This window comes from Anolis sagrei, chromosome 6 (assembly GCF_037176765.1).
Source record: "Anolis sagrei isolate rAnoSag1 chromosome 6, rAnoSag1.mat, whole genome shotgun sequence".
NCBI lineage: Eukaryota > Metazoa > Chordata > Lepidosauria > Squamata > Dactyloidae > Anolis > Anolis sagrei.
The window spans coordinates 2,569,839-2,596,938 of record NC_090026.1 but is presented as its reverse complement, the minus strand read 5'-3'; the positions used below and the strand labels follow the sequence as shown (position 1 = coordinate 2,596,938).

Here is a 27,100-nt window from a genome sequence, read left to right as displayed (position 1 = left end):
GTGGCTCCTTGCAAAGCACCTCTCCTTCGTGAAATGAAACCCCGGGAACAGAAAACGGACCCCGAAAACGCCAACCTCCCTTAGAAGCCATTGGTGTGTAGGGGTTTTAAGGCAGCCTTCCCCAACTGGGATTGAATGGAGATTGAAGGAGGACCCAACTGGGATTGAGTAGGGACCCAACCGGGGTTGCGTAGGGACCCGACCGGGATTGAATAGGGACCCAACCGGGATTGAGTAGGGACCCAACCGGGATTGAGTAGGGACCCAACCGGGATTGAGTAGGGACCCAGTTGGGATTGAGTAGGGACCCAACCGGGATTGAGTAGGGACCCAACTGGGATTGAGTAGGGACCCAACCGGGATTGAATAGGGACCCAGTTGGGATTGAGTAGGGACCCAACCGGGATTGAGTAGGGACCCAACCGGGATTGAGTAGGGACCCAACCGGGGTTGAGTAGGGACCCAACCGGGATTGAGTAGGGACCCAGTTGGGATTGAATAGGGACCCAGTTGGGATTGAGTAGGGACCCAACTGGGATTGAGTAGGGACCCAACTGGGATTGAGTAGGGACCCAACCGGGATTGAGTAGGGACCCAATCGGGATTAAACGGGGACCCAGTTGGGATTAAACAGGGACCCGGTTGGGGAAGGCTGGTTTAAGGCATCAGAAACAATATACAACCCCCCCCCCCCCCACGCACAAAAATACAGCAAACACAAGTCTTGGGATAACAAGATGTAGCTCATCCCAAGCCACAGATGGGGGATATTTTGAAGCTTTTCCCCCATTTTCCCCATAAATTGCCACTATAAAGTGATTGAACCAAAAGACCCCCCACCCCACCCCTCAAAAAGAAACCCTTAAAACCGCCCACGATTGCTGCATAGCGTTGCTTTCACCTCCGAACTCCGTAGCTAGCTGCTCCTAAACGCGATCCCTTTACACGCAAACGCTGGCGCTCCTCCTCTTCCTCCTCCTGAAACAGCATTTTTTTAATAAAAAAGCAAAACATTTGAATAAACAACAACACAACAACAACAACACCCCCTCCTCCTAATAATACCCCTCCCTTGGCAGCCAATAGAGAGGAAGAGGTGAGGTGGACATGTTATATATATATATATAAGAAAAACACACAAAAATACATTCATGGTCACATTCCGGACAAAAAAGGAAATCGATCGAAACGTTGCTTACGAAAACAGGAAGTACACCCCCTCCCCTCTTTGAAAAAAAAAAAGGAACTGGCATCAAAAGTTACATCACTCTCAGGGTAATAATAAAAAAGACAGGGAGGGGGGTTGCACCAAAAATGGTAGGAAAACGAGTTCAATGCAATTTGTGAGTTCGATAAAGACCCCCCCCCCCCAAATAAAAAACACAATAGCATGCAATGCTCTTCACATTTCATGGATTGCCGCTCTCTCAAAAGACAACACGTAGTCATAATAATAATAATAATAACACAACAGCAACAACAACAGGCAATCATTTGAGGAGGGGGGCGACCTCTAAGGATCTCCCACCCACCCACCAACCGCAACGCCCGCAAACGCACCCCGTTTTCCTCCCAGCTCCTTCGTGTGCTACAATTTTCGCTGCTCCTTATTGCTAGGTATTGAAGAAAAAAAGATCGGTAATACTCCAAAAGGGAAGGAAGGCTTTGCGCAGGTTGTCCCACCCACCCCCCCTTTAAAAAAAACAATGCATTCGTTTCTATAAGGCAAAACAAAAGAAAACACGCATGTAAATGATTTCACCGCATTTGATATCAGACGCTATTTACACGAGAGGGGTGGGAGCGTGAAAATGGAAGGCGCATTCGGAGACCCCTTTTCGAAGGGGAAGAAAGAGGGGTCTCTGCAGCCCCCTCCCCAAAAAGGCTAAAGGGGACGAGGGGCATCCACGGCTGCAATTAGTGTAAACTTTGCCCGTACCTTGGGAAGGAAAAGGAAGAACATAATGGACGTTCGTCTGAGTTCCTGTTCGGTTGGAAAGGAGGAAAGGTTATAGCAGGCATGGTCAAACTTTGACCCTCGTTCCAGGTGTTTTGGACTCCAACTTCCACCATTCCTGACAGCCTCAGGCCCTTTCCTTTTGGGGCAAAAGGAAGGGGCCTGAGGCTGTCAGGAATGGTGGGAGTTGGAGTCCAAAACACCTGGAACGAGGGATGAAGTTGGCCCATATTTTTGTCCTCTTGGAACCAGACACTTAATCAAGGGATCATCAGCATACCCATGTTATGGGTGTCCTAAGTCCAAAACACCTGGAAGTTGGAACCAGACAATCAAGGGATCATCCGCATACCCACGTTATGGGTGTCCTAAGTCCAAAACACCTGGAAGTTGGGATGAAGTTGGAACCAGACAATCAAGGGATCATCCGCATACCCACGTTATGGGTGTCCTAAGTCCAAAACACCTGGAAGTTGGGATGAAGTTAACCCATGCTTTTGTCCTCTTGGAACTTAATCAAGGGATCATCAGCATACCTACGTTATGGGTGTCCTAAGTCCAAAACACCTGGAAGTTGGGATGAAGTTGGAACCAGACAATCAAGGGATCATCAGCATACCAACATTATGGGTGTCCCAAGTCCAAAACACCTGGAAGTTGGGATGAAGTTGGAACCAGACAATCAAGGGATCATCAGCATATCCACGTTATGGGTGTCCCAAGTCCAAAACACCTGGAAGTTGGGATGAAGTTGGAACCAGACAATCAAGGGATCATCAGCATACCCACGTTATGGGTGTCCCAAGTCCAAAACACCTGGAAGTTGGGATGAAGTTGACCCATGCCTTTGTCCTCTTGAAACTTAATCAAGGGATCATCTGCATACCCAAGTTATGGGTGTCCCAAGTCCAAAACACCTGGAAGTTGGGATGAAGTTGGAACCAGACAATCAAGGGATCATCTGCATACCCACGTTATGGGTGTCCCAAGTCCAAAACAGCTGAAATTTGGGAAGAAGTTGGCCCATACTTTTGTCCTCTTGGAACTTAATCCAAGGGATCATCAGCATACCCACATTATGGGTGTCCCAAGTCCAAAACACCTGGAAGTTGGGATGAAGTTGGAACCAGACAATCAAGGGATCATCAGCATACCCACGTTATGGGTGCCCCAAGTCCAAAACACCTGGAAGTGCTTTTGTCCTCTTGGAACCAGACACTTAATCAAGGGATCATCTGTATACCCACGTTATGGGTGTCTTTAGTCCAAAACACCTGGAGGACTGTTTGACCATGCCCGGATCATAACATCCCATTCCGATATTGGGATCGAGGAGAGGGTCCAACGCTCTACGACATTACAACAGGAAAGCCCTTGTTTGGAAAAAGGCAGACCAAGGAAGCAGCTTCTCAACTGGAAGGAAGAGTACTTGAGCTGTGTTTTGGCGCCCCTTTGCACCCCCCTCCGTGGCTCAATACTGACCAAAACAGAGAGAAAAGAGAGACAGCCTGGAAATGACTTTCACAGCAATGGCCTCCCTCCTCTTCCTCCTCTATCTCAGCAAAGGAAGGAAACAAGAGAAGGCTTCCTGCCTAAAAAACACACAACAAGGGTTAAAGCATCACAGCATTCATGGCGGCTCCAAATGATGTCATTGGGAGGTGTTCTCCTTGCCCCTTTGGGGGAGGGAAGACCTACATAAACAATGAGGAGGGGGCACAAAACATGGCACCCAATATAGGGAGGGAAGGAGGGTCCGTCTCCTTCCAAAGCCCCAAAGCAAAGCAGAGGCTCAGTGGGGCAAAAGGGGTTTCCAGACCCCAAATTCAAAGGCGAGGGGTGTCATGGGTCAAAAGAGGGTAACAGACAGGAAGACAGACCTATATACATACATATAGACATACACAATCCACATTTTGGAGAAATGTCATGGGTCAAAAGAGTGCCAAGCAGACCTATATATATGCATGTGTGTGTGTGTGAATACACATACATATGCATGCTTTCCACATTTCAGAGGGATCTTAAGGGTCGAAAGACTGGCATAGACCATATATATATTCATGTAGTTGTGTATGTACATGTGTGTGTATATATACACATACATATGCATGCTTTCCACATTTCAGAGGGATCTTAAGGGTCGGAAGACTGGCACAGACCATATATATATTCATGTAGGTGTGTATGTACATGTGTGTGTATATATACACATACATATGCATGCTTTCCACATTTCAGAGGGATCTTAAGGGTCGAAAGAGTGGCACACACTACATACATACATATAGATATTCATGTAGGTGTGTATGTATGTGTATACACACACAGTTACCGTCTTTCCACTTTTCGGAGGGATGCTTATGCATTGCAAGACTGCTCCAGACCTACATATACATATGTGTGCATATACATATACATAGATATACTTTCCACATTTCAGCGGGATGCTTATGGGCCAAAATAGATATATACTTTCCACGTTTAGAGGGATCTTAAGGATCCAAAGACTGGCACAGACCCCATATATACATACATATATTTTTTCCCATGTAGTTGTGTATGTATATGTACACACAGATACAGTCTTTCCACCTTTCGGAGGGATGCTTATGCATTGGAAGAGTGCTACAGCCCTACATACAAACATGTGTGTGTGCACATATACACAGATATACTTTCCACATTTTGGAGGGATCTTAGGGGTCAAGAGTGGTACAAACTACACATATATGTGTGTGTATGCATATATGTATGTAAATATACTCACACACACACTTTCCACATTTCAGAGGGAAGCTCATGGGCTGAAATAGTGTTACAGACCTACACACACATACAAATATACACTTCCCATATGGGTCAAGACAAACAGACATATATCTATATGTATGTATGTTTTGCAAGTGTGTCGAAGGACCTATACACACAGATATATACACGACATACTTTCCACATTTCAGAGGGATGCTTATGGGCCGAAAGAGTGCCGCAGACCTACATATACATAGATATCTCCCCCTCTGCCGTGACTGCGTACCCTGTGTGCAACCAGTTCCGCCACAAACCAAGATTGTAAACAAAGGAAATCAAATCATACGCAATTTGTAACCCCTCCCCCCAAAAAAACCCCACCCCGATCTCTTCAAGCAAAATTATGTTGCGATATATCGATATCAAGAGATAAGATATAAAAAGATGAATCATCTGTAAAGATATCGGGTGCGTGGCTATGTATGTATACCAGGCATGAGCCGACTTCGACCCTCCCTCCAGATGTTTTTGAACGCAACTCCCACCATTCCTAACACCCTCAGGACCTTTCCTTCTGCCCCTTAGCCGCTTAAGCAAATTATGGGGGCTCATCCGGGATTTGGAAAGGAAGTCCCTCGTTTTGTCCTTCTGAATGTAAACAAAGGTTTAAGCAGCTGAGGGGGAAAAGGAAAGGGCCTGAGGCTGTTAGGAATGGTGGGAGTTGGAGTCCAAAACACTTGGAGGGCCCAAGTTTGCACACACCTGATGTATACATAGGCACATGTATGTATCTACCCACAAGGAAATGTTTGCCCCAAAAGAGCAGTAATTTGGGGGGGAAGGAAGCTCCGATGTCACACACACACACAAAAAGGAGGGGCTCGAAAACACAACAGTCTTGTGAACAAAGATGGCGGAAAACGCTTGTCGCCGGGCAGCTTTTCTCCCGGGCGGCGACGCATCGGATACATTCATTTCTGCTTTGAGTGCACACAGGAAGAGCGTTCCCTGCACACAAGTCTTTCTCCGAAAATAATCGTTCCAAGCTAGCTTACTTCCAGTATGGTTTCGATGAACATCCGTGTAAGACAAGGAAAAATAAAAACATAAACATTCAATTGGGTTGCTGGGAGTTTTCAGGGCTGTACGGCCATGCTCGGAAGCATTCTCTCCTGACGTTTCACCCACGTCTATGGTAGGCATCCTCACAGGTTGAGCGGTAAGAGGTTGCCATAGATGTGGGCAAAACGTCAGGAGCGAATGCTTCTGGAACATGGCCGTACAGCTAGAAAAACGTGCCACAACCCAGTGATTCCAGCCATGAAAAGCCTTCGACAACACATTGAAACATTCAAATCTTCTTGTACGTATTTTGTTGTTGTTCTTCTTCTTCCCAAAAGTGCATCTCACACCCAGAAAAAAAAAATTGCTGACAGAAATCGTAATGTATTTGAAGACCGAGGTTGACGATAAGTCTGTGGAAGATTTGCAGACAAAGAAATCGTAATATATTTGAAGACCGAGGCAGACGAAAAGTCCGTGGAAGATTTGCAGAGACAGAAATCGCATATATTTGAAGACTGAGGTGGACGAAAAGTCCGTGGAAGATTTGCCGACAGAATTCAATAATATATTTGAAGATCGAAGCTGACGAAAGGTCCGTGGAACATTCCAGAAGGAAACCAAAGGTTCGGGGCACGATCCGGAAGGAAGCAAAGAAGGAAGGAGGAAGTCTTCCTGGAAGAAAAAAACTGGAAGCTGATGGCTGGGATTTGTAGTTTGCCGCAGGAAAGGAGTCTGGGAGCTTCTGGTACCAGCAACAGACCCGCTTCATTGTCGCTTTTAGTGTGTCTTGAAATTCATTTCTCTCTTCTTTTTTTTTGTATTTTTTTCCTTTCTTCTTTTTTTATATAAAAAATACATTGAAATTGAATTGTACGTCCAAAAACATAAGGAAGGGAAACAAGGAAAGGAGGCATTTTTGTGCAATTCTTTTTTTTTCTCCAACCCAAGAAAAAAAAAATTCTCCAACCAAAAAAACAAAAACAAAAAAAATTCTGACAACATTAAACCATCTGACAATTAAACAAAAAACAAAAATATTTTCATATAAAATGGCCTCTTTGTAAGAGAAAATATACTGTGCGGAATAAGAGTTCTTCAACAGTATTTACACATTATCTATACGTTTCCAAAAAGAAAGAAAAATATCATTTTTTTAAAAAAACAGCAACACAGTTCTTTTCTCTTTTTTTCTTCTTCTTCTCTAAGTGCAGGTCTTCAAGTTTTTTTTTGTCTTATAAATCTTTTTTTTTATATCAAGCCTTTGTGAAAAAAATGCCATTCACATTGTTTTTTTTTTCTGAACGTATATATATAGATAGATAGATTTTCCCCGTGTGAAAAATAAGTGTTTTTCTTTAAAGATAAACTTTTTGTAGGTTTTTTTTAAACTTCTTTTTTTTTTATAAAAAAAATTGTCTTTTCTATAAACTCCAAAAAAAGTATTTTTTCCTCTTTTTTTTAAACTCTTTTTTTTTTGAATCTGTAACAAGTCACTGTAAAAAAAAAAGGAAAATGATGACAACACAAAGAGTTCTCTTTTGATAAAGTGCATGGCAGAAAAAAAGTTCTTTTTTGTTCCGCTTTAAGGTGCTTTTTTTTCTCGTAAGGAAAGAAGTGCTTGGATGTCCGTCCTCCAGCCGGGCCCCACTGACCCGCAGCCGCCGCTGACCACCGCTGACCTCCGCTGACCACTCCTCCTGGGAGGGAGGAGGGAGGGGCCAAGGGAGGAGGAGAAGGGGGAGGAGGAAGCATCTCCCCCCCCCCCAAAACACAAAAAAGATGGCCGCCTCTCGCAGTGCACATTCAGCCGGGACTGAAAGGGGTGAGATTCAAGGCAGCAGCGGCAGAGAAAGGAGGGAAGGGAGGGAGGAAGAAGATGGGAGAGAGGTTCCTATTGCTGTGAGGCGCAGCAGCGCAGTCAGTAGTCTTCCACCGTTTCCAACTCGCTGGAGGAGCCGTGAAGGGCGTACCCTGCAAGGACGGAGGAGAAGAGAGGGAGAGAGAAAAAGCCATTGAGGTTGAATGGCGGCCCAGCGTCGGAAACAGCATCTCGGAGTCTATGTATTATTATTAGCTTGTTTTCTGCTTCCTTGGAGACTAGGACGCGGAACAATGGCTTCAAACTACAAGAGGGGAGATTCCATCTGAACATGAGGAGGAACTTCCTGACTGTGAGAGCCGTTCAGCAGTGGAACTCTCTGCCCCGGAGTGTGGTGGAGGCTCCTTCTTTGGAAGCTTTTAAGCAGAGGCTGGATGGCCATTTGTCAGGGGTGATTTGAATGCAATATTCCTGCTTCTTGGCAGAATGGGTTGGACTGGATGGCCCAGGAGGTCTCTTCCAACTCTTTGATTCTATGATTCTATGATTATGCTATGTATTATTATTATTACGTTATATTGTTAGAATCATAGAATCAAAGAGTTGGAAGAGACCTCCTGGGCCATCCAGTCCAACCCATTCTGCCAAGAAGCAGGAATATTGCATTCAAATCACCCCTGGCAGATGGCCATCCAGCCTCTGCTTAAAAGCTTCCAAAGAAGGAGCCTCCACCACACTCCGGGGCAGAGAGTTCCACTGCTGAACGGCTCCCACAGTCAGGAAGTTCTTCCTCATGTTCAGGTGGAATCTCCTCTCTTGTAGTTTGAAGCCATTGTTCCCTTGCGTCCTAGTCTCCAAGGAAGCAGAAAACAAGCTTGCTCCCTCCTCCCTGTGGCTTCCTCTCACATATTTACACATATTTATCACATATTTAGTTTATGTTATTTATTATTGTTATATTTCATTACATTATTAGTTGTCTGCAAGGAAGCGGATGAAACAATAGATCCCATCCTCAGCTGCTGCAAGAAGATCACGCAGACAGACTACAAGCAGAGGCATAACACTGTTGCTCAGATGATTCATTGGAACTTGTGCCACAAATACCATCTGCCTGTGACAGACTCCTGTGAGTTTTCTGGGATATTTGGCCATGTTTCAGGTGCAATCTCTCCTGATCTTTTGCCCACATCTATGGCAGGAATCTTCAGAGGTTGTGAGGTCTGTTGGAAACTACGCAAGTGGAGTCTCTAGGTCTATGGAATAATGTCTGCAAGAACTTTCTGACTGTGAGAGCTGTTCAGCAGTGGAACTCTCTGCCCCGGAGTGTGGTGGAGGCTCCTTCTTTGGAAGCATTTAAGCAGAGGCTGGATGGCCATCTGTCAGGGGTGATTTGAATGCAATATTCCTGCTTCTTGGCAGAATGGGGTTGGACTGGATGGCCCATGAGGTCTCTTCCAACTCTTTGATTCTATGATTCTATGATTCTATGTCCAAGGTGGGAGAGAGAACTGTTTAGCAGTGGAACTCTCCGCCCCAGAGTGTGATGGAGGCTCCTTCTTTGGAGACTTTGAAGCAGAGGCAGGATGGCCATCTGTCGGGGGGTGGGTGGGTGTGAAGGCGATTTTTCTAGAAGTCCAACAGAGTCTCTTTCTCTGGTGGTTTTTCATCAGAGGCTGAATGGCCATGTGTTCAGGGTGTTTTGACCGTGCCTCAATGCCTGTCAGAAGGGAGTGGGACTGAGTGGCCCTTGGGGTCTTTCCCCATTTTAGGGGAGTTCTATGATGCTGTGTCCCGGCTTCCAGCCCCCCTTCAACCCATCCCAGCCGCTGCAAGGAGCAACTCTGGCCCCCGTGTCCCTGTTCCTGGACCCCTCTTGTGTCCCCTGAGGTCGTTCCCTCCCCACCCCACCCCACCCCAATCCCTTCCTGAGATGCCCTCAGGGCCTCACCAAGGATGCTGGGGTCCGCATGGAGCATCATGGGGCGCCGCTTGATCTTCAGGGCTTGGCTGCTCTCAAACGACGGTGGCTTGGGATTGTGGTTGGACTGGAAAAGGGACTGAAGGCTGCTGGGGCTCAGCCAGGAGGCTTCCTGCAAAAGGACAAGCAAGTGGGAAGTGGGTGAGAAAAGACAAGGAAGGAAGGAAGGAAAAGGAAGGGGGTGTGAGCAGAGACCTTGCAAAAAAAGGGCTTTCCTGGAAGCAGAACTTGTAAAAAAAATTAACTTTGATTACAAAAATGAGTAAAGCACAGGAAGAGTGAGTAGGCCGCAGCATGTTAGAGTCAGTGGGCCAAAGCTAGTGTCATCCTGAGGAGAGTGAGTAGGCCGAAGCCTGTTAGGGTCAGTGGGCCAAAGCTAGTGTCATCCTGAGGAGAGTGAGTAGGCCGAAGCCTGTTAAGATCAGTGGGCCAAAGCGAATGTCCTCCTGAGAGTGAGTAGGTCAAAGCCTGTTAGCGTCAGTGGGCCAAAGCTAGCATCGTCCTGAGGAGAGTGAGTAGGCCGAATCCTGTCAAAAGCCAGTGGACCAAAGATAGCGTCATCCTGAGGAGAGTGAGTAGGTCGAAGCCTGTTAGTGTCAGTGGGCCAAAGCTAGTGTCGTCCTGAGGAGAGTGAGTAGGCCGAAACCTGTTACCATCAGTGGGCCAAAGCTAGTGTCCTGAGGAGAGTGAGTAGGCCGAAGCCTGTTAGCGTCAGTGGGCCAAAGCTAGCATCGTCCTGAGAAGAGTGAGTAGGCCGAAGCCTGTTAGTCAGTGGGCCAAAGCTAGCATCATCCTGAGGAGAGTAAGTAGGCCGAAGCCTGTTAGAGCCAGTGGATCTCTCCCATTGAGGCCTGTCAATTGCGAGAATTGGGGGGGGGGGGCGAAGAGTGGCCTACCTACAAGGAAATTTTAACTTAAAAAGATGGTATTGTGACATTAAAAACACAGGAAGAGTTACACCAAATAAACAAAAATATCTCTTGGTATCAATATTTCCAAATAAGAGAACAATTAAGGAAAGATAAAGAACTGGGATTCATGAATAAGAACTTTGTTGTTCATTCGTTCAGTCGTCTCCGACTCTTCGTGACCTCATGGACCAGTCCACGCCAGAGCTCCCTGTCGGCCGTCACCACCCCCAGCTCCTTCAAGGTCAGTCCAGTCACTTCAAGGATGCCATCCATCCATCTTGCCCTTGGCAAGATAGGACTACCCCTGGGATAAAGAGCTTCAGACACAACCCTCCTCCCTTTTATAATGTAACTGCAAATTATTTCAATAAAAATATTTTTAAAAGAGTCAGTGGGCCAAAGCTAGTGTTGTCCTGAGGAGAGTGAGCAGGCCGAAGCATGTTAGGTTCAGTGGGCCAATGCTAGTGACGTCCTGAGGAGGGGGAGTAGGCCGAAGCCTGTTAGAGCCAGTGCGCCAAAGCTAGCTTTGTCCTGAGGAGAGTGAGTAGGCCGAAGCCTGTTAGTGTTACAGTTTGTCTCAATGAGAAAACTCCTCAGTCTGCGTGAGGAGGTTTCTCAGTGAGGTCGGCTTCAAAATGTGAGGTAGGCCTTAGTCTATGAGAAGGCCAAGTGTGAGAGAAGCCTCATGTGAGAAAGCTCCAGGGTGAAGGCTGTTGTGTGTAAAGCTACTACGTATTTGTGTTATGGAAACCTTGTTGTTGTCAATAGTGCAACCATATTATTTCACTACAAAGAAAGGCCTCCTATGGAAGAGATAACATTGGTCTGTGTGTTTTTTGTTCTTTTTATCCCTTTGGACTCCTGGTGCTGGGTCACGCTGCCTTGGGGCAGTCTAGATCCTTCCCAACTGAAAGGTTGGCTGTTCTGAGCCTGGGTCAGGATGAGCACCTGACCTTTAGCCTAGCTTACTGTCCACCTAAGCAGTTTGAAAACATCTGTGAGCTGCAAGTAGTGAAATTAGGCACCGCTTAAGCGGGGAGGTGTTTTACGGCACCATAAAATGACTACAATTAAAGAAGGAGGAAAGTCTGTGATCAAAAGGCTTGTCAACATAGTGAATGGAGCAACAACACCTCCTTGTGGCCAGAATTGAGCATAACCTCCAGGACGCTGACGTTGGAAAAATGCTGACACATACGACAGGGACACTTTGGAAAGAAAGCGGTAGTCAACATACGGTAACTATGAAAAAATAAGAGGTAGTAACAATAAAAAAATTTAAAATTAAAATAATAAAAATTGAAGCAAAGAAATTAATGCAGTCCAGAAACGCTAATCAAAAATGAAAGATTCTTTAACTGCTGCAATGGCGGTGGATGAAAGGAACTGAAACAGTAGCCCCTCCCACTGACTATATACTCTATGGGGAGAGTGGGCGTGGCTACCGCCTAAAAGTGTCGAATACGTTTTCTAGAAGATTCCAAACTGTCTGAGCAGGCGCAAGAAATACCATATGTGTGATTCACAGTTGACCACGATGGGAAACAACAACAACAACAACAACAACAACTTGGACCTTTGTAGTGAACTCTGACTATCTCTGCTTTGCGCTGTGTTGGACTGATTCTTGTTGATGACATTGAGACAGGGCGTGGCATCGTTTGGAGGGATTTACTGTACACGGATGATAACTCCCTCCCCTCCTGACCTGCTGCTGCTGGCGCTGCTGGTTGGCCCTCTGCTTGGCACGGCGCTCCAGGAACTGCTTTGCGAACTCTTTGGCTTCCAGGGTGTCTCCCAGGTAGGAGCGGATGCAGTCGTGGACCTCGTAGGGGGACTCCACCTCCTTCAGGAAGGCCACTGCCGTGGGCACTGGGCGGGAAACGGGGGAGGAGAGCACAGTGAGGAAGGGGTGCCATGCACCCCGGTCAACTCTCCTGGTTTCCTTTCTCTCGCTCTCCATGGGCATATGTACGTACACATCCTTCCTTTCTCCCATCCATTACAACACTTTTTGAAGTTGAACAGGTAGAAGCACAGCGCATAGATGGGGTTCCACAATGGAGGCCTGGGTCCCTGCCTGCCCCGAGTGGGACAAATGGCATAAGGGACAAATTCCTCCTCAAAAATCCAGGCCTAAGGGCCATGCCAATACTCATTTTGATCTGTATTCAACCAAAAAATGGGAACTGAGGGCAACCAAAATTATGTTATACACCTTAATCCCTTTGGGATGAGCTTTTGAGGCCACTTTCTTGCAATCTGTGCTCCTGAAACCAGAGTGAGGTTCGGGTTCCAGAGCCACAAGGGGATGTGCTATGCTAATAATATAATATAATACAATATAATATACAATATTGTATATACATATAATATTTATAATATCGTAATGTAATACAATATAATACTAATAAGGTATTATAATTATATATTTTATATTACATGTACTATTACTAATAATGTTACAATATAATGGTATAGTACAATATAGTAATATATAATATTGATATTGTACTATGCCCCCGGTGGCGCAGTGGGTTAAACCCTTGTGCCGGCAGGACTGAAGACCAACAGGTTGCAGGTTCAAATCCGGGGAGAGGCGGATGAGCTCGCTCTATCAGCTCCAGTTCCTCATGCGGGGACATAAGAGAAGCCTCCCACAAGGATGATAAAAACATCAAATCATCTGGGCGTCCCCTGGGCAACGTCCTTGCAGATGGCCAATTCTCTCACACCAGAAGCGACTTGCAGTTTCTCAAGTCGCTCCATGGGCATGAACAAGGGTCTCCTCCCTCTGGACCAGGCATGGGCCAAATTAGGAATTATGGGAGTGAAAGTCCAAAACACCTGGAGGGCCAAAATTGACCCATTCTTGCTTTCAAGGCTCGGAGGCTTCTTTGCCCGCCCCTTTGGGAAATCCCACCCCAAACACACACACACACACATGCACACGCACCATCGAGGTTGCTGGAGGTATTGAGAGCGTGGAGCATCTGCTCGCACCACTGGGTGAACCCGTCCTGGGGGGGCGGCTTGTGGAAGCCCTGCAGCAGCTTCAGGAGCTTCTCCTCTTCGTCCGTCTTCTTCCGGCTCTGGCGACAGGAAGCCCCGTAGGAGTCCCTGCCCAGAAAAAAAAGCCGGAGAGGATTGGAGAGGGGCCTTGCCTCCTCTCTTGGCCCTCCCACAGCTTGTGGCAGAAGGGGGTCGGACTAGATTGCCTTTGGGCACCCCTTCCAAGCAACACATGCACTCACCCCAGGGAGGGGCTGCTGCGGCTGTTCTTCAGGCCCAGGCTGCGGGCGAGGGGCCCGGCGTTCTTCACGCTCTCCTCCCAGAGGCTGATGGAGCTGTTCTTGTCATGGCCGCCCCACAGCGAACCCGAGTCCACCGCCCACTGCGACGAGGAGGAGAGGCTGGCCAGGCCATGGCTGCCATGCTGGGGAAGGAAAAAGCCAAGAGAAGAGTTACATCCCGAATAGACTACTTGTTACATCCCGAATAGACTACTGCAACGCGCTCTACGTGGGGTTGCCCTTGAAGACGGTTCAGAAACTTCAACTGGTCTAGCGAGCGGCAGCCAGGCTGCTCACTGGGGCGACATACAGAGAGCACACCACCTATCTGCTGTGTCAGCTCCGCTGGCTGCCGGTTCAGTTCCGAGCCCAATTCAAGGTGCTGGTCTTGACCTACAAAACTCTGTACGGTTCCGGTCCAGCGTATCTGTCCGAACGTATCTCCCTCTACGTCCCACCACGGAATTTAAGATCATCTGAGGGGGCCCTGCTCTCGACTCCACCGCTTTCCCAAGCAAGGCTGGTGGGGACGAGGAGCAGGGCCTTCTCAGTGGTGGCCCCCCACCTGTGGAACTCACTCCCAGTGGATATCAGGGCATCGACATCACTCCTGTCCTTTAGGAGAAAGGCAAAGACGTGGTTGTGGGACCAGGCCTTCGGGCAATCTGCTAACTAGATAGGACAACCAGGCAATTAGGACCGGCAGGACTGATATATGTGGACTGATAAATGTGGAAGAAAACTCTGAACCATGAGATAGCGAACATTGACTGGCAAGAAGGAAGAAGTGGTTTGTATCGGTTTGTATGAAATTTTATTGGTTTTAACGGTTTAGATGCAATGTATTGTTGTTGTTGTTGTTTGCTAATTTGTTATTTTGTTTTATTGCTTATTATTGATGTATGCTATGGGCATCGAATTGTGCCTTGGATGTGTAAGCCGCCCTGAGTCCCCTTCGGGGTGAGAAGGGCGGGGTAAAAGTAAACCAAATAAATAAATAATAAATAAGAGGGCTGGTCATTCTCCGGTGCAGAAGGCCGCCCCCAAACCCTCCATGTGGAAGAAGAGGGTTGTTTTCCCTGCAGGTTCTGGACTCACCCCTCTCTGCTGGGCCCTCTGCTGCTGCTGCTGTTGCTGCTTCTGGAGGTGCCTCTCGCTCTCCTGCTGCAGCTCCAGCAGGGCCTTCATGGAGATGTTCTGCTTGGCCAGGCTGCCCCACAGCGGGTGAGAGTTCTGCTGCTGCTGTTGCTGCTGGAGGAGCTTCAGGAGCAGCTCCTGCTGCCGACACTGAGAGAGGAGAGGAGACACAGGGAGGGTGGAGGGCCAGCCCAGTTCTCCCGCAGGCGGGTCTCGATGTGGCCGCTAAGACCCCCACCCTCCCTCTTCCTTCCCCCGGCCCCTTCCCCTTGGCGCTCCACTCACTTCTTCCCGCATTTCCCGCAGCTCCCGGCAGGCCCGGGCGTCCCCCATCTTCTGGATGTCGGCGATGCTGAAGCTGTTCTGGGAGGAGGAGTTGCTGTTGACCGACTGCTGGCCCCAGGAGGAAGACGAGGAGGAAGAGGACAGCTGGGGACAAGGAAGACAGGAAGGAAGGGGGTGAGAACACCCACCAGGCTGGAAATCCCAGCCCCCACTCTCCAAGGGCCCAGTGCTGCCTAAAATGATCAAAGGTCTGGAGAACAAGCCCTATGAGGAGCGGCTTAAGGAGCTGGGCATGTTTAGCCTGAAGAAGAGAAGGCTGAGAGGAGATATGATAGCCATAAATATGTGAGAGGAAGCCACAGGGAGGAGGAGGGAGCAAGCTTGTTTTCTGCTTCCTTGGAGACTAGGACGCAATGGAACAATGGTGTCAAACTACAAGAGAGGAGATTCCATCTGAACACGAGGAAGAACTTCCTGACTGTGAGAGCCGTTCAGCAGTGGAACTCTCTGCCCCGGAGGGAGTGTGGTGGAGGCTCCTTCTTTGGAAGCTTTTAAACAGAGGCTGGATGGCCATCTGTCAGGGGTGATTTGAATGCAACATTCCTGCTTTGGCAGGGGGTTGGACTGTATGGTCCATGGGGTCTCTTCCAACTCTTTGATTCTATGATTCTATGAACCACCAGTAACAACAACAACAACAACAATACAAGCTGGCACGATACGAGGATTTAAAGATCGAACTGCAAAGACTCTGCTCCAAGCCAGTCAAGGGGGTCCCGGTGGTGATTGGCACACTGAGTGCAGTGCCTAAAGACCTTGGCCTGCACTTAAACACAATTGCTGCTGACAAAATTACCATCTGTCAGCTCCAAAATGCCACCCTACTCAGATTTGCATGCATTATTCACCAATACATCACACAGTCCTAGACACTTGGGAAGTGTCCGATGTGTGGTTCAATGCAACAACCAGCAGAGTGATCTTGTTTGCTGTGGACTCATCTTGTTGTGTTTCAAATAATAATAATAATAATAATAATAATAATAATAATAATAGGTAAAGGTTTTCCCCTGACATGAAGTCCAGTCGCGTCCGACTCTGGGGTGTGGTGCTCATCTCAATTTCTAAGCCCAAGAGCCGGCATTGTCCGCAGACATCTCCAAGGTCATGTGGCCGGCATGACTGCATGGAGCACCGTTACCTTTCCGCCAGAGCAGTACCTATTTATCTACTCATATTTGCATGTTTTCGAACTGCTAGGTTGGCAGAAGCTGGGGCTGACAGCGGAAGCTCACACCGCTCCCCGGATTAGAACCTGTGACCTTTCAGCCAATAAGCTCAGAAGCTCAGCACTTTAACCCACTGCACCACCAGGGGCTCCATAATATTAATAATAATAATAATAGGTAAAGGGAAAGGTTTTCCCCTGACATGAAGTCCAGTCGCGTCCGACTCTGGGGTGTGGTGCTCATCTCAATTTCTAAGCCCAAGAGCCGGCATTGTCCGCAGACATCTCCAAGGTCATGTGGCCGGCATGACTGTATGGAGCACCGTTACCTTTCCGCCAGAGCAGTACCTATTTATCTACTCATATTTGCATGTTTTCGAACTGCTGGGTTGGCAGAAGCTGGGGCTGACAGTGAAAGCTCACACCGCTCCCCGGATTAGAACCTGCAACCTTTCAGCCAACAATCTCAGCAGCTCAGTGCTTTAACCCACTGTGCCACTAGGGGCTCAATAATAATAATAATAATAATAATAATAATAATAATAACAACAACAATAATAAATGCTTTATTTACCCCCCGCCACCATCTCCCAAGGGACTTGGGGTGGCTCACATAACACTCAAAGGTGCAAATGACTGACCACTGTAGTTTTAAATATATTGTTATTTTAAATGTGTTACGGTAATTGTGAACTATGATATTTTACTGATTGTATGTGTTTTTATGGTTGGAAACCGGGCTGAGCCCCTCAATGAGGTGAGAAGGTTGGTATAGAAAACTTTGAAATAAATAAATATAAATAAACACACAAATACAACAAACACATAGAAAACAACACAAAAGCAATAACAAACAACGTAACATCATAAAAACCCCACTGGATTAAAAAAAATGCAACAATTGCAATCAATATCAGTCTCATAAAGTGCAAGGTGAAATAATCTCTGGGAACCTTTCTCTTCGTAAGGAAGGAGAGGTGAAAGCATTAGAATCATAGAATCATAGAATCCTAGAGTTGGAAGAGACCTCCTGGGCCATCCAGTCCAACCCCATTCTGCCAAGAAGCAGGAATATTGCATTCAAATCACCCCTGACAAATGGCCATCCAGCCTCTGCTTAAAAGCTTCCAAAGAAGGAGCCTCCACCACACTCCGGGGCAGAGAGTTCCACTGCTGAACGGCATTACTCCCATCCCACCAGTGGAGACTGGGACCGCAATGGGGAAGAGAGGGAGGAAGGAACAGCAGCTTTGGGGCTGAAACCCACCTGCACGTGGGAGGCGTTGCCGGGGCCGGCCCGGGCCTGCTTGCGCCGGAAGAGCTCCTCCTCCTCCTGGCGCCGCTTCTGCTCCTCTTGGCGCCGCTTGCGCTCCTCCTCCTCCCGCTTGGCCCTGAGTTCGGCGCCTCTCCGCTCCTGGAACTGAGGGCCACAAGATTACTCTTATTGTTGTGTTTATTGATACCCTGCTTTTTTCTCTCCACGAGGAGACTCCAAAGAGGAATGGGAGCCCAGGCCTCCCCACTTCCACTGCCCCTCCTCCTCCTCTTCACTCACTTTGTGTTGCAGCTGCAGTTGTTCTAAGCTTGGACCCTGAGTTGAAGAATTAATTGGAATATCCCATAAGCTGGCCTCACCGCCTGCAAGAGAAGGAGGGAGGGGGAGGGGTCAACATGAGAAGACAGACTTGCAGGGTTGCACTGTTTACCTGAAGAGAACCACTTGCCGCACTACACTTCCATCCTTAGCGACAATTTGCACTATCCCATTTGTTTACAGTTTGGCCATGTCTTATGGCACCTGTCACCATAGGTTATTGGGCACTGTTATGAGTTTTATTTTTTTTGAAAACTTTTTATTTATTGTAGCTTTAACATATTCAGTGTTTAAACATTCTTGTACTTATCACTTCCCATTAACAATTTGTACAGAACATGTATATCTTGATACCGGGCCGGGAGAGCTTTTGCGCAATTAAAACTTGTGCACCAGTTGCGCCCGTACCTTGGGAAGTCTGATCTGGCCACAGTGGTCCACGCTCTTGTCACATCCCAAATAGACTACTGCAACGCACTCTACGTGGGGTTGCCCTTGAAGACTGTTCGGAAACTTCAATTAGTCCAACGAGTGGCAGCCAGATTGCTCACCGGAGCAACATTCAGAGAGCATACCACCCCCGTTATGTCAGCTCCACTGGTTGTCAGTTCAGTTCCGAGCACAATTCAAGGTGCTGGTCTTGACCTACAAAACCCTGTATGGTTCTGGTCCAGTGTATCTGTCCGAACGTATCTCCCTCTACGCCCCACCCCGGAGTCGGAGATCATCTGGGGAGGCCCTGCTATCGACCCCACCACTCTCACAAGTGAGGCTGGTGGGGACGAGGAGCAGGGCTTTCTCAGTGGTGGCTCCACACCTGTGGAACTCACTCCCGGGGGAAATCAGGGCATCATCATCCCTCCTCTCCTTCAGGAGGAGGGTGAAAACGTGGTAATGGGACCAGGCCTTTGGGCAATCAGGCAATTAAGTAAGACAGTCAGGTGAAGAAGACCAACAGGATTGATGAAGTGGAATGGGAAACTAGAACTATGAGTTAGCGATCGCTGACCTTGTAAGAGAGGAATTGGGTTTGTATCGGTTTTTATTGATTTTATTGATTTTATTGATATAATGCAGGAACTAGTGTGATGTAATTGTGTAATTGTCTAATTTTGTGTTTTGATTGTTTTGTACTGCAGGCATCGAATTGTGCCTTGCTTCTGTAAGCCGCCCTGAGTCCCCTTCGGGGTGAGAAGGGCGGGGTAAAAGAACCCCAAATAAATAAATAAATAAATAAATAAATAAATACCTATAATATTTCAGTCTCCTGTTTCATTACATCGAATCACCCAGTGCTAACCCTTCACCCCCGACCAGCCAATTACAATACTTATTTCCAAAAATCAGTTGTTTCCATTACAGGTTTGGTCCCCTTACCTTCTAGGGTTCCGGCCCAAGCTACCTATCTGACCGCATCTCTGCCTATGAACCCACCAGGACTTTGAGATCTTCCGGGGAGACCCTGCTCTCGATCCCGCCTGCTTCTCAAGCTCGGCTGGCGGGGACGAGAGAGAGGGCCTTCTCGGTGGTGGCCCCTCGGCTGTGGAGCGCCCTTCCTACGGACATTAGACTAGCACCATCTCTAATGGTATTCCGCAAAAAGGTGAAGACCTGGATGTTTGTGCAGGCGTTTGAGTAATTTAGTGCAATCTGGTAATGGATCATAGGAATGGAACAATGGACGACGAACCTGGACTACGCTTGGATGACGAGAAGATTGGGTACGGTTGTTTTTCGTAATAATTGTGCATTGTAATTGCTTATTGGTAATTTATGGATAATGTGTTAAGTCAATTGTTCTATGTTGTATGGAACCACTGCTGTTTCTACTGTTTTTACTGTTTGTGAACCGCCGTGAGTCGCCTTCGGGCTTGAGATACAGCGGGATAGAAGCAAAGTAAATAAATAAATAAATAAATAAATATACATATTCTATCAATTTCCCCCAAATCTTCCCAAAATCATCTTCTTTTTTTTATAATCCTCTCTTAACCTTAATGTTTCCTGTCAGATTATCGTTTATTGCGATGTCCCAGATCTCCCTATGCCACTCTTCCAATTGGCACTCCCCTCCTTCTTTCCATTTTTTAGCTATTTAACAATCTTGCTGCTGTTACCAAATTGGCAATTAATGCTTTTAGTTCTTTTGCTATTTTAACATTATCAATAAATGACAGCAGTGCTATCTCCGGTGTTCCTGTTATCTCTATTTGGGTGATTCTTCTTATTTCTCGAAATACATTTCCCCAAAATTTTTGAACATATTTGCAAGACCACCACATGTGTATATATGTGCCAGTTTCTTGACAGCCCCTCCAGCACTGCTTAGAAGGTTTCTTGTCAATTTTATTTATTTATTTATTTATTTACGGCATTTTTATGTCGCCCTTCTCACCCCGAAGGGGACTCAGAGCGGCTTACAATATTTTCATACAATATATTATATTATTAGCATAGTACAATATCAGTATATATTACTATATTGCACAATATTGTTATATTGTAATATTATTAGTAATATTACATGTAATGTAAATATATAATTATAATTATAATATTGAATTATTATTGCTAGTATTATATTGTATTACAATATATTTACAAGTATTTAATCTGATTACAAGTATTTAATCTGATTGGTGTGAGGTACCATCTCCACAACACTTTGTAATAATTCTCTTTTATTCTTATTGACATATTTTTTAATATACGCATATTCCACATTCCTGTTATGAGTTTTAAATTGTTGTTTTAGGTGGTTTTACTTTTTTGTATTGTACTGTGTGTTTATTTTATGTGATTTTTTTAGGCACCTTGTGCCATATGTAAACTGCCCCGAGTCCCTTCAGGGAGATGGAGGCAGGGTACAAAAATAAAGTTTATTATTATTATTACTACAAAAAAAATTGTTATTACACAAGCCAACAAATATTTTTTCATCAGATATAATTTTAGGTCATTCTTAATAGGTTTTTTTGTGCTGAATTCAGCTTTGTGTTTATTTTTTGCTCTATCACGTGTAGTTTTTTGTGATGAGGATAATTTAATAATTAATGCATTTAATGCACTGAGAGCAACATAATCTAATTGATATCAGTGTGTAAATGCATTAATTATTTGATTAGCCTCATCGCGAAAACTACACGTAATAGAGAAAAAAAAATAAACATTTGAATTCAGCACACACACAAAAAACGATTAAGAATGGACTAAAATTAAATCTGATGAAAAATACTTCTCGGCTTATGTTACACGAATATGATGTGAAGTGTGCAGACTTCACAGTAGTCCGCTGTAATGTACCGTTTGTCATATTTTAAAAAGTTGATGTGATGGAAAATAAAGACATACTTAAAATCCCCATAGAATTGATTTAAACTGTGTTACTCTCATTTTTGATTATTACAAAAAGGTTGATGTGGTTGACTTGTGTTGTTGTTCTGGATTAAACATTATTATTATCATCATAATCTCCAGAACTTCCCACACAGAACACATGCAGAGGCCGACCTGCCTATTATTATTATTATTATTATTATTATTATTATTAAACATTATTATTAAACAATCTAGGATTAAAACATTATTATTATTATTATTATTATTATTATTATTATCTCCAGAACTTCCCACATAGAACACATGCAGAGGCCGATCTGCTTCTTCTTCTTCTTCTTCTTCTTCTTATTATTATTATCTCCAGAACTTCCCACATAGAACACATGCAGAGGCCGACCTACCTATTATTATTATTATTATTATTATTATTACTATTAAACATTATTATTGAACATCTAGGATTAAACATTATTATTGTCGAAGGCTTTCATGGCTGGAATCACTCAGTTCTTGTGGGTTTTTTCGGGCTATATGGCCATGTTCTAGAGGCATTTCTCCTGACGTTTTGCCTGCATCTATGGCAAGCATCCTCAGAGGTGAGGTCCTCAGAGGTGACCTCACCTCTGAGGATGCTTGCTATAGATGCAGGCAAAACGTCAGGAGAAATGCCTCTAGAACATGGCCATATAGCCCGAAAAATCCCACAAGAACTGAGTAAACATTATTATTATTATTATTATTATCTCCAAAACTTCCCACAAAGAACACATGCAGAGGCCGACCTACTTATTATTATTACTATTATTATTATTATTATTATTATTATTAAACGTCTAGGATTAAACGTTATTATTATTATTATTATCTCCAGAATTTCCCACATAGAACACATGCAGAGGCCGACCTTATTATTATTATTATTATTATTATTATTATTAAATGTCTAGGATTAAACATTATTATTGTTGTTGTTGTGGTTATTATTATTATTATTACTATTATTATTATTATTATTATTATTATTATTATCTTCAGAACTTCCACAAAGAATACATGCATAGGCTGACCTGCTTATTATTATTATTATTAAAAGTTATTATTATTAAACACCTAGGATTAAACGTTATTATTATTATCTCCAAAACTTAATTGCACATAGAACACATGCAGAGACCGACCTGCTTATTATTATTATTATTATTATTATTATTATTATTATTCAACATTATTAAACATCTAGGGTTAAACATTATTATTATTATTATTATTTCCAGATCTTCCCACATAGAACACATGCAGAGACCGACCTGCTTGCGGTGAGGCTGAGGTATGTGCGTCCCACAGGGACCCGGTGTCTGGCACAGATATCGATCGGTTCATAGAAGGAATTATCCCCTGCTCCCCGGATCTGAAAGGGAAGCAAAAGGGTCAATTGACAAGGCGGAAAAAGTGGCCCAAAGAAAAGGATGGAGTTGGGATGGTGATGGTTTTCCAGGACGGAAAGCACAGCAATGTGTGTTTACAAATGGGTGGGAGAACGTCAGACCTTGGGGGCTGGAATGTGCTTTGGACACTGCATTTTGCATTCGAGCAACTGAGCTCTGCATGAGCTTTCAAGGGGATGACGAAGAGGGTTTATGCCACTCTGCCTTGAGGGGTGGATGAGGGATCTCACCTGGGCTTGAGAGCCTGTAGCTGCTGGAGGAAGGTGGTCAGCTGCTGGGGGGTCAGGTCTCCCGTGGCCACTTTCTGCTGGAGGGCATACTGCTGCCGGCTGTGGGGAGAGAGAGGGGAAGAAGAAGAAAGCCCATTCAAGGGGTCAATATAGAAAAAGAGGAGGACGTCACACATGTTGTCCCATCCCCTTCAAACTTTGGCCCTGCTCCAGGTGTTTTGGACTTCAACTCCCACAATTCCTAACAGCCTACCGGCTGTTAGGAATTGTGGGAGTTGAAGTCCAAAACACCTGGAGCAGGGCCAAAGTTTGCCCGTGCCTGCAATAGGTCAACAGGGAAGGCATCCCCAGGTGGGCTGACCCCTCCTCGCCCTCGTGCGTCCTTACCTGTTGACCAGCTGGAGCAGTTGCTGCTGCTGGAGCTGCTGGTAGTGGGCGGCCGCGGCCAGCTCTTGCTGCTTCTTCAAGCGCTCCTGGTCCATGTTCCCCTGGGCAAACGAGAGGCACGGAGAGAAGGGGGGGGGGGTTACACATCCACTACGTATCACACAAAGAGGAAGCTTTTCTTTATAGCTTAATAATATGGTTGTATTATTTACAAATATGAGGTTTCTAAAACACAAATAAAAAAATACAAAGTAGCTTTACACACAGCAGTCTTCACACTGGAGCTTTCTCACACAAGGCTTCTCTCACACTGAGGTTTACCTCACACTTCTCAGGAAGACACTAACATTCTGACAGGCTTTGGCCTAGCCACTCTCCTCAGAACGACACTCTGACAGGCTTCGGCCTAGCCACTCTCCTCAGAACGACACTCTGACAGGCTTCGACCTAGCCACTCTCCTCAGAATGACACTGACAGGCTTCGGCCTAGCCGCTCTCCTCAGAACGACACTCTGACAGGCTTCGGCCTAGCCGCTTTCCTCTGAACGACACTCTGACAGGCTTCGGCCTAGCCACTCTCCTCAGAACGACACTGACGGGGCTTCGGCCTAGCCACTCTCCTCAGAACGACACTCTGACAGGCTTCGGCCTAGCCACTCTCCTCAGAACGATACTCTGACAAGCTTCGGCCTAGCCACTCTCCTCAGAATGACGCTGACAGGTTTCGGCCTAGCCACTTTCCTCAGAACGACACTCTGACAGGCTTTGGCCCAGCCACTCTCCTCAGAACAACACTCTGACAGTCTTCGACCTAGCCACTCTCCTCAGAATGACACTGACAGGCTTCGGCCTAGCCACTTTCCTCAGAACGACACTGACAGGATTCGGCCTAGCCACTTTCCTCAGAATAACACTGACAGGATTCGGCCTAGCCACTTTCCTCAGAACAACACTGACAGGATTCGGCCTAGCCACTCTCTTCAGAACGACACTTTGACAGACTTCGGCCTAGCCATTCCCCTCAGAAAGACACTCTGACAGCCTTCGGCCTAGCCACTCTCTTCAGAACGACACTCTGACAGGCTTTGGCCTAGCCACTTTCCTCAGAATGGCACTAGTTTTGGCCACTACTCCAACAGGCTTTGGCCTACTCACTCTTTCAGTGCTTGACTCCCGCTTTTATAATAAAAAATACCTAGTTAAATATGTGTTAAGAGAATGGGTGGGCGTTAAAGGAAGTTAAAGGTAAAGGTTGTCCCCTGACATTAAGTCTAGTCGTGTCCGACTCTAGGGTGGTGCTCATCTCCATTTCGAAGTGGAAGAGCTGGCGTTATCCATAGACACCTCCACGGTCATGTGGCCATAGGCATGACTGCATGGAGCGCCGTTACCTTCCCGCCAGAGCGGTACCTATTGATCTACTCACATTTGTATGTTTTCGAACTGCTAGGTTGGCAGAGCCTGGGACTGACAGCGGAAGCTCACGCCGCTCCCCGGATTTGAACCTGCAACTTTCTGGTCAACAAGCTCAGCAGTTCAGCGGTTTAACCCATTGTGCCATAAATACCTAGTAAATATTTAATATCTAATATTTTGGACAGCAGTGCCCACAGATTCAACACCCATCTTCCAGTGAAACAGAATCACCCATCAGCAACAGTCTGATTTTTTTTTCATCTAGAAATGGAAGTGATAAGTAGGCAGAGAGTGCGAAGCTGAAGCTAACACAGGACAGGTTGGGTATTCCTTGTCCAGAAGTGTTTTGGATCTTGGGCTATCCTGTACTGGGAATACGGTACATGTAAGCCCCACAACCAAGTTACGTGATAACTTGAAGGTAGGCTCCAAGCTGGCACCATTTTAGCCGCTACCAGACTTCAAGAAGGCTGTTGTCCTTTCTATTGTTAGACCACAAAATTTGGCAATATCAGGTGATCTGGAGACCACGTTTTTCCAGCAGAAACAACAATAATCTGTGTCTAAGAGCCCTCTCCCAACAGCCACGCCAGCAGAGGGATTTTGGGAGTTCTAGTGCAAAGAGAAGGTGTTTCCATACAGCCCGTACCTGACCCACCACCCCAAGGGCTGCTCTACTTCTTTGCTCCTTCCGCGGCCACCAGACCCCATTGGAGACCCCCCTGCCAGTCCCTCTCCAGGCCAGGTGCTCACCAGTAATGGCGGAGGCGATGGACCCGGAGCAAAAGGCACTCTTCCCCACATCTTGATGACTTCTCCCAGCGGCTGGAAGCCCTCGTCGCAGCCCCGCTTGACCAGCAGCGACATGGTGAAGTAGCCGGCCTGGAACCACTCTGCCATCTCCTGCGTGGTGAAGGGACCTGAAGGAGAAGAAGGTGGCATCACATGCAGGACAGTGAGCCACGGCACAACCCACGTATCCCCCCCCCCAATGTGTGCAATGCGGCACTCACCTTGGATCTCACCCTGGGGGTCCTTGTAGAACCACTTCATGGCTGCTTCATGGGAGAGCGGCAAGGCAGCGGCCGTGTTGCGGTGGTCCACGATGGCGTGGGCAAAGTGCTCCTCCTCCAGTGAGCTGTCCTGCAAGGAGGCCACCATCTTCTCAGCTTCCTGGAAACGAGATGAGGGACAGAAGGGTTTGGAATGGAACCTTTCAAAGAGGCAAGAGGGACAGCCAAGTACAGAACAAGATGGGTCTCTCAGGGCAGCAGAAGGAAAGGGAGAACGCAGAAGGACTGGGGCCCATAGCAGGAGGGATATTGCTTGTCTCAGCCTACTTGCCACAAGAAAACCAAGGTGCTGTTCCAGCAGTCACCAGCCAATCCCTCTCCAATGCCAGAGATACAGCTTAATGGTGTAACATTAGAAAACTTTGACCATTTCCGCTCCCTTGGCAGCCACCTCTCCACCAAAGTCAACATCGACACCGAAATACAACACCGCCTGAGCTCTGCGAGTGCAGCATTTTTCGAATGAAGCAGAGAGTGTTTGAGGACCGGGACATCCATAGGGAGACCGAGGGGCTTGTTTATAAAGCTATTGTCCTCCCAACCCTGCTATATGCCTGTGAAACGTGGACTGTCTACAGACGTCACATGCAACTCCTGGAACGATTCCATCAGTGTTGCCTCGGGACAATCCTGCAAATCTCTTGGGAAGACAGGCGGACAAACATCAGCCTGCTGGAAGTAGCAAAGACCACCAGCAATGAAGCAATGGTCCTCCGCCATCAACTCTGCTGGACTGGCCATGTTGTCCGGATGCCCGACCACCGTCTCCCAAAGCAGTTGCTCTACTCCAAACTCAAGAATGGAAAGTGGAATGTTGGTGGGTAGGAAAAGAGACTGATAGATGGGCTCAAAGCCAAGCTTTAAAACTCTGGCATAGACATTGAGAACTGGGAAGCCCTGGCCCTTGAGCGCTCCAACTGGAGGTCAGCTGTGACCAGCAGTGCTGCAGAATTTGAAGAGGCATGAATGGAGGGCGAAAGAGAAACCTGCCACGAGGAAGGCACCTCAAGCCAACCACGACCGAGACCGCCTTCCACCTGGAAACCGATGCCCTCACTGCGGGAGAACATGCAGGTCAAGAATAGGGCTCCACAGTCACCTATGGACCCACCAGAACTCATCCTGGAAGACTATCCTACTCTGCCAACGAGGGATTGCCTAAATAAAGTAAAGTGCCACAAGAAAG

General features: G+C 46.5%; 1 protein-coding gene across 4 annotated transcripts in view; it reads right to left on the bottom strand.

Annotated features, from left to right (window-relative positions):
* Nucleotides 1–3,856: 3,856 nt before the first annotated feature.
* Nucleotides 3,857–27,100, bottom strand: part of GIGYF1 (GRB10 interacting GYF protein 1) — a 57,193-nt gene continuing 33,949 nt past the window's right edge. For all 4 annotated transcript variants that reach the window (XM_060779817.2, XM_060779819.2, XM_060779820.2 and 1 more), the window contains exons 15-28: nucleotides 25,855–26,014; nucleotides 25,595–25,761; nucleotides 23,426–23,526; nucleotides 23,039–23,137; nucleotides 22,671–22,771; nucleotides 17,986–18,068; nucleotides 17,698–17,850; nucleotides 15,203–15,346; nucleotides 14,879–15,067; nucleotides 13,742–13,923; nucleotides 13,444–13,607; nucleotides 12,196–12,359; nucleotides 9,547–9,688; nucleotides 3,857–7,747 (exon numbers count right to left, since the gene is read on the bottom strand). In XM_060779817.2, the coding sequence (XP_060635800.2) occupies nucleotides 7,695–7,747; nucleotides 9,547–9,688; nucleotides 12,196–12,359; nucleotides 13,444–13,607; nucleotides 13,742–13,923; nucleotides 14,879–15,067; nucleotides 15,203–15,346; nucleotides 17,698–17,850; nucleotides 17,986–18,068; nucleotides 22,671–22,771; nucleotides 23,039–23,137; nucleotides 23,426–23,526; nucleotides 25,595–25,761; nucleotides 25,855–26,014 (1,902 nt within the window). In that variant the 3' untranslated portion in view covers nucleotides 3,857–7,694. The remainder of the gene's footprint in view (nucleotides 7,748–9,546; nucleotides 9,689–12,195; nucleotides 12,360–13,443; nucleotides 13,608–13,741; nucleotides 13,924–14,878; nucleotides 15,068–15,202; nucleotides 15,347–17,697; nucleotides 17,851–17,985; nucleotides 18,069–22,670; nucleotides 22,772–23,038; nucleotides 23,138–23,425; nucleotides 23,527–25,594; nucleotides 25,762–25,854; nucleotides 26,015–27,100) is intronic.